The sequence below is a fragment of the Primulina tabacum genome, chromosome 2 (genome assembly GCF_025594145.1).
Source record: "Primulina tabacum isolate GXHZ01 chromosome 2, ASM2559414v2, whole genome shotgun sequence".
In the NCBI taxonomy this organism is placed as follows: domain Eukaryota; kingdom Viridiplantae; phylum Streptophyta; class Magnoliopsida; order Lamiales; family Gesneriaceae; genus Primulina; species Primulina tabacum.
The window spans coordinates 19,891,475-19,904,464 of NC_134551.1; the positions used below are offsets into that span (position 1 = coordinate 19,891,475).

Here is a 12,990-nt window from a genome sequence, read left to right on the forward strand (position 1 = left end):
CACCAGTTTCTCTCTCTACTGCGAATCCAATCCCACTGACCTTTCAATTCTCTCTCTATCTATACATACATAAATTTCCCGTTATATAAGCGTTCTTCTGCGTGCATTCCGACCAGAAGAAGGGGAATTGGTGTGAACTCTCTTCTATATACTGTTTTAGGTGTTCAGATTGGTGATTTCATGGGGACTTATTATCAGAATTGCGGTGATGGAGAACAGGGGATACAGAACCTGACGTCACCGGTTTCTTTCAAGGCTAAGAAAAAGCCGGTCGTGGCTCACTTCCGAGCTGCTCCCGAGGTGGATGACATTGTTACGATGCTTCATGGCTCTGATCCAGTGCGCGTGGAGCTCACTCGCCTTGAGAACGAATGCCGAGGTATGTTATTTTGCCATGTGCGTCAGATTGTGCTTACTCCTGGGAACTTGTCGGGTTTTTTTTGGAAGAAAGATGTTTTGTTTGCTCGGAAATGGGAAATTTTAAAATTTTTCTCCAAAATTTCGGTAAAGTTTGCTTCACGGCTAATATGTAGGCCTCCGGCTGAAATCGGAGGCCCAGCTAGAACTTTTAGTGCAAGTTATAATTTTTAATGGAGCTTCAATTTTAAATTGGGTAGCTCCTTTACTATATTAATTTGCTACCTACTGTTCTATTATTTTACTTTTTTATGAGGAAAAAACCGCAATAACTATCTTCAGGTTGCATCCGGCGAACCGTAAACCCGCTAACGCTGTAGCCGGCAAACCAAAAAAAGAAAAGCTACTATTCTAGCTATTAGTATCAGTGGTGAATTATTTTATAATAATTATAGACTGTGGTTCGTGATTTGTCCTTTTCGAAATTCAAATTTGAAGGGGTCTGTATATAATATATGGACGTTTGTTTATGAAGGTCTTCCGTGTTTTGTGTTCTTGTCGTTTATAGAAAGACATAAGATCAATCATGCTATTTTGAAATCCAAAAGCTAAAAATGTGGTCCATGCCTCCATGCTAGCTTTCAATTTTCACAAGCAGAACTTTGTGAATGGTGGAATAATTCAATGGGATTTCGGAATAATTTTTGTATTGAAACTCTGAAAATTTAAAGAAGATGGAATAATGTTCACATTCTTGTGGAAAGAATCGTTGATGAGTGAAGGTAAAGTTAATTTTGAAGGCTCCACGTCGTTTTGCCGTTGTATCTTCCTTTATACATTATTTGCAGCTCTTATATTGATTATTTCCCCTGTGTAGTTTATATTCCTAATCGTGGGAGATTATCTCTGATTCAGTGAAAAGTGAAAATTTCTGATTGTGAAAAATTAGTTTTCCCATGCTTTTACAGAGGAATACAAGTTTAATAATATGGAAACAAATAATATAAAAATAATCATTCTTAAGTGCATAAGACTAGCAAATGCGAATTAATGTTTACAATGATTCATATTGATTTAAACAATTTATCTATATTATTCTATTAAATTTGAGATATTTAGAGTAACTAATTTTGGTGTCATATTAAAACTTTAATGTAAGTTATATGTAATATAGCGGATAGAGTTATTGTTTCTTAGAAATAAGTTATATGTTCAAGTCTTATTGAGGTCATTTTTTTATTCTTTTATTTTCTATTTAATTTTTAATTTATATATCAAAATTACAGTGTAGTCTCTCACTATTTCTTATAATTATATTTTGATTCTCATTTAAATATAAACCACATGAATTATAAAAAATTATACTTTGATTCTCATTTAAATATAAACCAAATGAATTATAAAAAATATTATACAACCACGCAATATGTGCGTCGGTGCACTAGTCTTGATAATATCTTAGTTACTCCTGTGAGCATTAATATAGCAACGCATAAAAAAAGTGTTTCTTCAGTAACTTAACAGTAAATTAGTGGACTCCGACAGACACATTAAATAAGTTCACGGGGTCCAAGAGAATCGGTTTTCCTGCCTTGATCAGGCATAATAAAGTTTAATTTTTTGAACAAATAAATAATAAATTCATCCTTTCCTTAATCATCACAAACAATCAAAACTATTTCAGAAGACTGAGAAAAAGATAAATCAAATTAACCAAATTATTGCAGAAACACGGAATATCAAAATTCAAAGGTGAGGATAAAACATTAGTGTATTGTATAGAACAGTACTTCCGTAGTTTTTACATGATAAACTGCTGAATATACATTTCCTGAAGTACATGTTTTGGTTTGATAACATTTTCTGATAAATTTTCGAAGCATAAACCTGCTCAGTTTCACTCTTATTCAACGGCATTAAAGTTTCTGCAATTGGATTCTGGACAAAGAGGATCATTCCTTGTCACTGCTCGAGCGATATGCTCGAGGATATTAAGAGAACCACTACGAAACAGACTAATAAGTATGCAAAATTTAAACTCGATAACAAAAATTAAACAGCGGAAATCAAATAACTTAATCATCTTACAATCCAAATGAAAACAGAACTATAATCTCAGTCTAAAACGTTAATACAATCATATCGAAAACATAATCTTGAACGAGAATACGAGAAACCAAATAAAAACTCCACTGGATTACCACCGAAAACACAACTGCTCTAGCTACTGCCCTGGCCGTTCCAACCATCCAACCTAAGACATATCCCGTGGAATGGGGTGCCCAAGATTAAAATAAGTACGTAAGCGACAATCGCCTAATACGAGAATGTACAAGTGTACAAACCGATAAGATGCATGTGAAATGCAATATGCTCGGATATCAAGGATCAAGTCAAGAATCTCATGCTCAGTCTAGATGCGCCTGAGTGCGTGGTCTCTGATTTACCCTAGGCATGTTTTGGCTCTCACACTCACCATCAAGACGTGGACCTACAATGTCCAGGGTCATCAGAGCCCAAGAGTCCTGTCGGACACTGTAGCTCTCAATGCCCAACCGTCCACGATACAGAACCAGGCTGAGCGACCCCAACAAACAAGATATATCTCAAAAGATATCAGGTCCAACGTGATATGTCATGCATAATATGCCAGAGTAGTGAAACATGTATCATGCAACAGATAAATGCAGCATATAAGTGTGTATATTACGCTTGGATATCTCAGTCGGTACGTCACATACCACACTAAAATAATCCGACAGAAAGCTTATTCGTCTGAACATTGACAATACTAACATAATGAAATCACCATCAATCCAGATCCTGAATTGCCAAACATGCTTCAAAATTCTTTATAATGATCCTTAAATCATTATTTAAGGCTTTAGGTTTTTATATATATGTCTGTTGTCAGCCCGTTGATGATGTCTCGATCTACATCCCGGTTCACCGACCCCTCCGCTCTGAAGCTCCCGACACTAAACTACCCTAGAAACTGGTTAGAAAACTTAAGGTATATGTCTAGAACTCGAGAGAGATTAGCTGAAGGAGGAAGCGGTGCAGGAAAAAAATCGGCTTCTATTTGATAGGCTACATCCGAACTAGTTCAAAAGATCTGAAATCAATCTTATCAGTCACGTGCTATAATCTTATTCGTCTAGTTGGATTTCTCAGGATAATGTAATATGAAGTAGATTGGGTGATCCATTTTAAATTCGGTGGATCTAAACAGGTTGATCCCGAATTATCTATTCCTTAATAATGCTTAATTAACAACTCTTAAATCATATTTCATTCAAAATAAGGATTTGGATCATTACACAGAAACTTCTTTCACATTCTAATGAAAGCATCAAGATTGTTAGATTCAATGAAGAATTATTGATTTGAAATCACTAATGTTTACATTGAAAACAATATATGAAACAAAAATTGCATCTATCTTCTTCCAAAAGTGTTTAAGAAATTTCCTACGAATTTGTGAAACATGAAGAATTAAATATAAGAGGATGAAATAATTAATGTTGTTGTAACTATACAAAACGACCCTCTAAAAATTGAATCTTGAATGTGAGAAGGGGTTGAGACTTGAGATGTATGGATACATATTAGCCCGTCTAATTAGCACGAGTAATTCTTATTGATGTAGAAAACCATTATTTATTCTGACTTTTCATTCTCTCATGAATTGATTCATGCAACGTGCAATGTCCTTCCCATACCTTCTGTTCGTTAGTATATGTTGAATGGCCTGTTTTATGTGACCCTCATGCATCTTTCACCATTTGAGGGCTATTTACTGGGTGTTTTTGTCACGGAATGGAAGAACAAATAGGACTGCGAGCCTTTTATATGTATATACATATATTTGTATATTTTTTTATGTAAATTTATATGTATTTTAAGAATTGAATGGAGAATAACTGAATCAATATGCAGATTGCAATGAATTTAATGTTATAAGGTTGACGATGTTGCTCAAAGTTCTAGTACATATTATGTGCTGCTCATTCTTACCTAATACAGTGGCTGTGAATTAGCATATGGTTTAAAGATTAAATATTATCTATTCTTGATTATTGGCTAAGACCTTGTTGAAGAATTCCCTTCTTCGGAGATTCTTTTTCTTTGGAAAGATAGGAACTCAATTAGAATGAAGCTGAAGTTCGTTAAGTTGTATTGAGCTTTGTATTATACCATTACAAGTTGCAAAAAGTACCCACTTCCTGAGATGATAACTATACTTTCAGTGAACCAAAATAAAATGTATCATCATTCAAACGTAAAGGTATTTTAGATATTCAAAGAAATTTCATGAAGCCAATGTAAGTGTAAACTGCTAATAATCTAATTTTATCTTGAATTTGGTTTACTCTGGAATTCAAGTAACATAGATTGAAGTTTTTCGGAATTCATATGAAAGAATGTAGCAAATGTGCAGAAAAAGATAGAGAACTGGGAGAGAGGCACACAGAAATCAAAGCATTGAAGAGTTCCGAACGCCTTAAAGAGAAGGCTGTTGAAGAGGTAAGCTTATCCATAAGTTATATACTTATATATATTTTGATGTCTATGAATATGTTGTAAAATTATGTGGGCAGTTTTGTAAGCGATAAACAGAAACTATCACTTGTTGGTCACTTCATTAGACTATTCTCGAATGGTCACTTAGTTAGACACTGATCTGAACATTTGTAAGTTATATTCTGAACAATTATTATTTAGTAATTGCAGACTAAATGAATTTCTTGTTTCTGGCTATTTTTTATGGTTTGGGTATTTGGATTTTGGTGAGCTGGTTGTTTTGATAAGCACGGGGAAAAGTTCCTCGCTAAAGGTTGCTCATTGATATGTTGTCTTTTTTAGCTTACTGAGGAGCTCAAGAAAGTAGATGATAAGTTAAAAACAATGGAAGCTCAACTTGAAAGCAAGGTACAATACGGTTACTTGAGTTCTGGTATTGGCTCTTGTTTACTTGTCTCTGTCTCCTAGATTTGCTTATATATTGAAGCTTAAAGAAGACTGAAAAAAATAATTCTGCATTCACTTGTTCATTCAGAACCTAGAAATTAAGAAAACTAATGAAGAGAAAAAAGAAGCTCTGGCTGCACAATTTGCTGCAGAAGCCACTCTTCGAAGAGTACATGCTAAGCAGAGAGACGATGAGATGCCTCCCATAGAGGCAATAATTGCTCCTCTGGAGGCTGAGTTAAAGCTTGCAAGATCGGAGGTACTTACCAAGCACCAATTTCATTTTCTACTTCTGAATATCCTAAACAAGAATAATTTTGCCGCTCTTTATTAAGAATGTTAAATTTGTGATTGGAAAAGTGTGGACTTTGGTTCTTTAGGTGGCAAAGCTACAAGAAGACAACAAATCTCTTGATCGACTCACTAAAACCAAAGAGGCTGCTCTCTTGGAAGCACAACACACAGTTCAGATTGCTCTAGCAAAAGCATCATTGGTTGATGATCTAGAGAACAAAAATCAAGAGCTGGCGAAACAGATCGAGATATGCCAGGTGTGACTATTTTAGAGCAGTTGATGCGTAGAAAAACGTAAATTGATTTCAGGTGTTGCTGTAGATTTCTGATAAAACACTTCTTGATTTTGTAGGAGGAGAATAAAATATTGGATAAAATGCATAGGCAAAAGGTTGCTGAGGTTGAGAAGCTAACACAGACGGTTCGTGAGCTTGAGGAGGCTGTTTTGGCTGGGGGTGCAGCAGCCAATGCCGTACGGGATTACCAGCGAAAAGTGCAAGAAATAAATGTAAAGGCTAACTGCTCTTTAATTTTCTTTTTTGTGAATAACTTGTGTTTAAAGCCTCAAGCATTTTGCCATCGTGTGCATCTTTTGGTCGTTGCTAATTGCAAAGCTTGAGCAGGACGAAAAAAGGATCCTGGATCGTGAACTGGCTCGTGCTAAGGTTTCAGCAAATCGTGTTGCTGTTGTTGTTGCAAATGATTGGAAAGATGCATCTGACAAAGTAATGCCAGTAAAACAATGGCTGGAAGAAAGAAAATTCTACCAGGTGCGTAATCTAACTTTGAGTGGAAACGTTTGCTAAAAATTGATATCATATTAGTGGTAGTGGTACAGTTCAGTGATTGCAAAACAGACGAACCAAATCTAAGTTGAGGAACTCTAAATAATGCTGATCCAATTTCCTGTCATTGGCAACCCGATTCAGTAGAAATCGGTGAAACAAATGAATGAGACTCAAATGGACATAATTCAAGCGTTTGGAGTGTGGATTATGAATAAAGAAAATGTTTTGGCGAACAATTCTTTTAAATGTTTAGGACTGGCGTGACTTAAACCGAGGACCTTGGTTTGAAGATGCTAATGATTAAATTTAATTATTATGTTTTTATATGGAGGGAATATCTTAACCATTGTATGTAGTTACTTAGATGCAAGCAGTCTGATGATTTAGAATTTTTCAGGGAGAAATGCAACAGCTGAAAGATAAACTTGCAATTGCGGATCGTGCTGTCAAGGCAGAAGCTCAGTTGAAGGTAGGAAAATAGGTAATTTTTGTACATCCCACCATTATTTACTTGGTCGAGATGACAGTGGAACACTCAATCCTCATTATTAACAATTGATTAGGAAAAATATTACTCGCGCTTTAAGTTTTTGGAGGAGAGACTTAAACCTCGTTCCAACAGTACAACCCGTGCTTCTTTACAAGGAAAAAGTTTGACTAGTGGGACTTCACGAAGGATGTCACTTGGAGGAGCAGAAAACTTGGCCATACCATCCTCGAACGTCTTCCAATCTAAAAAACTAAATTTATCTAAGTCATCCCGTACAATCATCAGTTCAAATTCATTGTTGAGGCAGGTAAACATTATGCCAAGTGCATTTGAAGGTGACAGCAGGTTAACACGAGGTGATAGGATTGTTGCAGAAATGGGCGAGAAAGATAATCGACTCGCCCCTGGCAAAGATGGCCAAAACAATATAATAGCTACTCCATGTGAGAATGGGGATGGCTATACATTGACTGAGAAGTTGGAAAGGGAAAACCATGACTACGTCTCTGGAATGCTATATGATATGCTGCAAAAAGAGGTCACAATGCTGCGAAAATCTAGCCATGAAAAAGACCAACGCATGAAGGACAAAGATGACGCTATCGAGGTTTGTTTCCTGACAGCTATTTAAAGAAAGACACTCGACTATAGAAAAATTTGAGAACAGGAGAGCCAATTGCGACATTTGTTTCCTGACAACTCCCACGCCTCTCTGTACCTCTGAGCATTGAACTTTCTGTCATTGGAATTTCACAGATGCTAACAAAGAAAGTTGAAACATTAAACAAATCAATGGAAGTCGAGGCCAAGAAAATGCGCAGAGAAGTTGCTGCCATGGAAAAGGAAGTTGCGACTATACGTAACGTTAAAGAACATGATCCGAGGAACCGGCATATTAGGTACACTTGTCATGCCATGATATTTGGTTCATTTTTTGTTGTGTTCCCCCCAATTCACATTAAAGGACTCAAATTCACGAGGTTCGTTTGTTGTCATTGGATACCGATGACATTATTGCTATATTTTTCAGGACTGGACGGTAACCTTACCCACCCACCCCCGGTTATAAGTTGCTATTGTTATGCCACGATAAAGAGATCTTGTTTATCTAAACTACAGTAAGTTTGTTAGCAGTGACCTAAGTTACTTCCCTCTTGAACGTCCCCCATCCTGGACTTCTATTGGCTCATTTCAAGTTTTGTAAAGAATTTAATTCTTCCGATTCATGATATTTTCTACTCCTCTGTACTGCCATAATTAATATATTAATAATATATCACACATAATCTAACACCTTATTCAGTTCGAATCAAACTTGGGACAAAGAGCATTCATTTTCATAATTCCAGCAAATCAGCCACATTTGGCTTTCTAAATGCATCGACCTTAGCCACCTGCATGGTAAATGATTTACTCGGGGAAAGACCATCGCCCTTCATCCTCTCAATGAACCCATAAACAGGAGCCTTGGCATTTTTATAGGCCAGAAGTAGTGTGTTATATTGCCGAAGTCGTGCAGTGTAGCCAGCCTTTCTCATCCTCAGGAATAACCTCTCAGCATTATGTGTATCCCCTCTTTTTGCATACTGATCCATGATTGCTGTGTATGAATTAAACAGTGGCCTTCCCCTTCTTTGTTGAGCAGCTTTCTCAAGAATATTGTCAGCTTTTTCGACTTCTCCAGTTCCGATATAAAGCGTAACAAGTGCATCCCAAGTCAGTGAATCAGGGGAACAACCGCTTGCCTCCATTTGCTTCACAAGATTCTTCGCTTTTGCAAACATCTCGTTATTTGCGTAGACCTTAAGAAGAGCAGTAAAATGCTTTACAGATTTTTTCTTCAGTTTTTTTACCATTATGTCGAAAGCTGCCTCAGCATTTTCAATTTTTCTGAGCTGTCCCCAAGCTTCAATAGCAGCCATACAGTCTTCCCACCCTGGACGAGATTCACAAGCTTTCCAGATTCTCCCAACTTCATCTTCCCTACCAAGTGAAGCATAAATTGGGAGTAGAACCCGACAGATTCCCAGATTTTCATTTATATCATCTCCTTCGACCTCCTTTAGCATGGTGTCGGCTTTATCTTTTAGCCCGACAGCAGTATAGTACCGAGCCAAGGACACCAACATGTGATTGTTAGGTTTCACTCCTTCAGCCTTCATTGTCTCAAGAATTTGCTCCATCCCAGATATATCATTGGATTTCCCCTTTATATCGATTAAAATCTGGTAGGTGAATACAGATGGTTTGATGTTCTCTTTCTGCATGAAGAGCAGAACATCAGCAATTTTCTCATTACCGCTTCTCTTGTATAGAAGTAGCATCTGATTGCAAGAAAAAAGTGAAACAGGTAATCCTAGATTCTTGATTTTAGCAAACACTTCCTCGGATTTCTTCGCATCGGTAGCAGCAACACAATTTGCTAACAGAGTTCGATAGACTAATTCACCTCTAAAAGATTCAGGAATCTGCTTGACATATCTTTCTGCCTGTAAGAGACCACGCACTTTGGCTAGTAAATCGACACGAGAAGCATAATTATTCTCAAGAAAATAAAGACGCTTTGACTTCTCCGACCATTCAGACAGCTGCAAGATTGGAAGGGAAACAACGTAAGTGCCACTCCGAATCTCCTAAAATTAAAAGATATAGCATGCATTGACTCATCAATATGAGTCCATTAATTAAACTACAAAACGAGGTCCACTGGAGGGATCTAAGGCGTGTATATAAAGTCTCAAGTTTGGGTGGTAAATGGAGAATTTTTCTTAACTTTTATCACGATCGATGGTTCAGGGAGACCCATGAAGAAGCTTCTGAGAATGATTTAGTCCGTGCTTGCAAATGATTAAAAAAAAGTGGTGATGAATTTTTTCTTTTATAAAGTTGCCCAACTATGTAAAAGAAAAGTTCATAATCACTTTTTCTAAAGCATTTGCAAACAAAACCTTAATATGCCCTTAAAAGACACCAAAGACAATACACTAAACAAAAAATTGCCGCTATTTGTTGGCAAGATGTAGAGAAGCAAAGATGAAGGGTAAACAAAATAAACATCATACAATAAACTATAAGAATAACCACCTGCAATGCTTTGAGAAACATCCGTCGTTTCCGAAGTTCAAGCATGGTTAATGATACCTCTGTCTGAGTAATTTCATTTCCTTCTTCAACCCATTTCTCACAAACTTCCTTCATCGATACGGCAAGAGCAGCTAGGATAGTATTAGTTAACGTTGAAGTAGGTTTAGTTTCGGGAGATCTTTTCTTTCCAGCATCAGCTTCAGTAATCGATGCCTCCAACTCATTTTCCTCGTCATCTGTAAAACCATCCCCTTCAAATAACATATCACTATTCTCATCTCCAGAAGTAGATTCTTGAACTAAACCACATGGCGTTTCGAGATCAGAAAAACCATCCTCCAACTTGTCATCATCATCTTCTACATGGCTGTTGGGACCGGCTTGAGAAGAAAAAGGATGAACTTCTGTACAAGACTTCAAAGAAACAGAAGATGTGTAGTAAAATCTCGTGGTAGATAGCACTTCGTCAAATAAATTTTCTTGAGGTCCAATCAATCCAGCATGATAATTTTCCAAACAACAAGTTAAGATTTTTGACTGCACACAGCTTATTCGAGTGCTCCCTGAGCTTAAACCTGGATGCCTACGGCACGAATAAGGTATATATTATTAAAGCATTCATTTTGGACAAGGCTTCCCATTTTACCACAAATAAGATGATACAATCACAAACTGGTCTTCTTTGCTGTGACAGACACTACCAGTTTCTAAAAAGCCAGAGTTCACTGCCATTGAGCCTGAAAGTTGAGTAAAGCTACCGTTTCAAAACCAGGGTAAAATTAACTACCACTTTGATAAGATGATCAAAAGGAAACATCTAACTCACTTTCTTCCAGTTTAACCAACAGTCTTGCAAATTGACAGGAGTGTCAACAGCAGATCAGTCAAAACCCCTCAACTATAGACTTAAACTTACATATTTGAAAATAATATACAAAGATGAAGACAACAAAGGTGAACATTTTCTTTGTCCAACACCACATACTTCACCCGGCAAAATTCCCCGAAGAACACGAAATTTATTATTAAACAAAAAATCATTTCCCCGCATCATCTGATCATAAATAAACGCCGCCATATGTGACACGTTGCCAACAAAAAGATACTAACGAAACTTAAAACGCGAGTAAAATACACTCCCCAGCAGAGAACAAAAATGATTCTTTTTCTTCCTCGATGTATCTACCAAAAGTCAGCAACTTCACCAGAACAAACCTTTCAGAAAAATTACACAGAAGACGAATGGCGCCCCATACATACGCAGTTAATCACAATTCCTCAAAAATCTATGGAAGATTTAAATTAATCATGATCATCTTACACCCCATAAATGTACATTCCAAAAGATACATATTGTGGCTAAAGCATGTAGCTTTGGCATTGCATCACATTTCTCCAAGGGCCCATGAAAAAGGAACACATAAAACAGCACTCTCGCAACAAAGAAGAAGACATAGATACCTGAGATAAACAGAAGCTCTGCGTAGTGCCCACATGCTGACGGTCGATTTCCTAAATCAATTTTGCCCGAAACCTAGTAAACCCATATAGTACAGAACTGGGGGTTGTTTCAGACAATTAATTTTGGGGAAAAAGTGATTTTTTTTTTTAATGTAGAATTTCATACATCTATTCCAAAAAATATAATATGAGACAAAATGGAAATTATTTCAAGGGTCAAGACCTCTAGCCTTTAACTCATTTATCATATTATTAGTGTCACGCACAATACTTCATAAAAGTGATTATTGTTGAAAAATATATTTAAAATGTGAGTATTGAATATTTGAATGTTGAATATTTGAATGTTGAAAATAAGAGTTGTAAATATTGAAAATTAGTGTGTGATGATGTAGGTAATGATGTATTTTATTTTTGAATTATTTGTAAAGATTTCCTATAAATAGATCTCTCATTTGTGAAGAAAATCACAATTGAGTAGAGAGAAAAATATTATAAAGTGTGTAGTTTGGTAAATTTTGAGAGTTTGAGATTTTTACTTTTTACCATAAACTTTTACTTTTTCACAACACGTTATCAGCACGAAGCTCTAAAAGTCCTACATACTTTTCCAAGCTCCAAACAGAAGAAAAAGGTAACAAAAATAATTATATTTATTTTACTGTTATTTATTTATTGTGTATTTATTTAATATACAATATAATGTTATTATTAGAAATAATAAAAATAAATTTTTCATAAACTTGTTATAAATCCTGGGAGGATGTTAAGACGACATCCCACACTCCCGGTAAGGGATACGACAAGTATAAAAGCCTATAAGATTTTTAAACAAAATAACTTACGACACCTCGTTATAATAATGTGATATACATAATTATTTAAACATGATTAATATTATATTCACCATATTATTACCATAAAATTATACAAATACATACATTTATTTTTTGTACACCAACGGTCATAAACGGTAACAAAACGGCTAGTTTTTGCCCTACAAATATCATCTCACAAACACATTCAATCACTCCAACTTTCTCTTCTTCTCTAAAATTATTCTTCATCAAATTTTTCGAAGAAAAAAGAAGATGACTTTCTCAAAGTTATTTTTAATTATTTTGGTTATCATACTCACGAGTATTTTATTTATCGGAGAATATCCTCCTCGTGTGTTTTTTTTTATTTTTACAAATACTTGTACTTGTTGTTTATCCATTACTTTGTATTGCAATATTCATTAACTAATAAAATGCATCGTAATTTTTTTAGTACCACCATGTCAAACTTGGCAAAACTCGAATTCATTCCTCTTGATATCACGGAAAAAAAATTATATGCCATGGACTCTCGATGTATAAATGCATCTTGAGTCATTGAGTCTAAATGAGACCATAAAAGAAAATGGCATATCGACATCCCAAGAAAAGGCAAAAGCCATGATATTTTTGCGTTGGCATCCCATGGCTTTGTGGAAGGGATTAAAAGAAAGATTCGAACAAATGAATTTAGTGAGAAATCATCAGGCACGACCCACTGGTTCAA

General features: G+C 35.8%; 2 protein-coding genes across 2 annotated transcripts; one reads left to right on the forward strand and one right to left on the reverse strand.

Moving 5' to 3' along the window:
* On the forward strand, window positions 1–8,153 carry LOC142531151 (microtubule-associated protein 70-1-like). The gene is made up of 11 exons (XM_075637213.1): window positions 1–379; window positions 4,799–4,884; window positions 5,224–5,289; window positions 5,417–5,587; window positions 5,709–5,879; window positions 5,975–6,130; window positions 6,246–6,392; window positions 6,808–6,879; window positions 6,974–7,507; window positions 7,657–7,799; window positions 7,931–8,153. Exons 1-11 carry the CDS (start codon window positions 181–183, stop codon window positions 7,941–7,943), a joined length of 1,758 nt encoding a protein of 585 aa, XP_075493328.1. The 5' UTR covers window positions 1–180; the 3' UTR covers window positions 7,944–8,153.
* LOC142531142 (pentatricopeptide repeat-containing protein At1g80270, mitochondrial-like) lies at window positions 8,142–11,595 on the reverse strand. Its single transcript, XM_075637204.1, has 3 exons — window positions 11,446–11,595; window positions 9,985–10,567; window positions 8,142–9,488 (listed from the first exon to the last, which is right to left on the reverse strand). The coding sequence occupies exons 1-3, from the start codon at window positions 11,478–11,480 to the stop codon at window positions 8,238–8,240; spliced, it is 1,869 nt and encodes a 622-aa protein (XP_075493319.1). The 5' UTR covers window positions 11,481–11,595; the 3' UTR covers window positions 8,142–8,237.
* Window positions 11,596–12,990: the final 1,395 nt, after the last annotated feature.

Bases quoted from the DNA above. Each gene is read 5' to 3' on its own strand.
- LOC142531151 (XM_075637213.1), top strand. From the start codon at position 181: ATGGGGACTTATTATCAGAATTGCGGTGATGGAGAACAGGGGATACAG. The intron at 380-4,798 runs GTATGTTATTTT...GCAAATGTGCAG, and splicing joins CCTTGAGAACGAATGCCGAG to AAAAAGATAGAGAACTGGGA. The intron at 6,131-6,245 runs GTAAAGGCTAAC...AAGCTTGAGCAG, and splicing joins GAAAAGTGCAAGAAATAAAT to GACGAAAAAAGGATCCTGGA.
- LOC142531142 (XM_075637204.1), bottom strand. From the start codon at position 11,480: ATGTGGGCACTACGCAGAGCTTCTGTTTATCTCAG. The intron at 10,568-11,445 runs GTATCTATGTCT...TTCGTGCCGTAG, and splicing joins AGAGCTTCTGTTTATCTCAG to GCATCCAGGTTTAAGCTCAG. The intron at 9,489-9,984 runs GTGGTTATTCTT...CCAATCTTGCAG, and splicing joins TGTTTCTCAAAGCATTGCAG to CTGTCTGAATGGTCGGAGAA.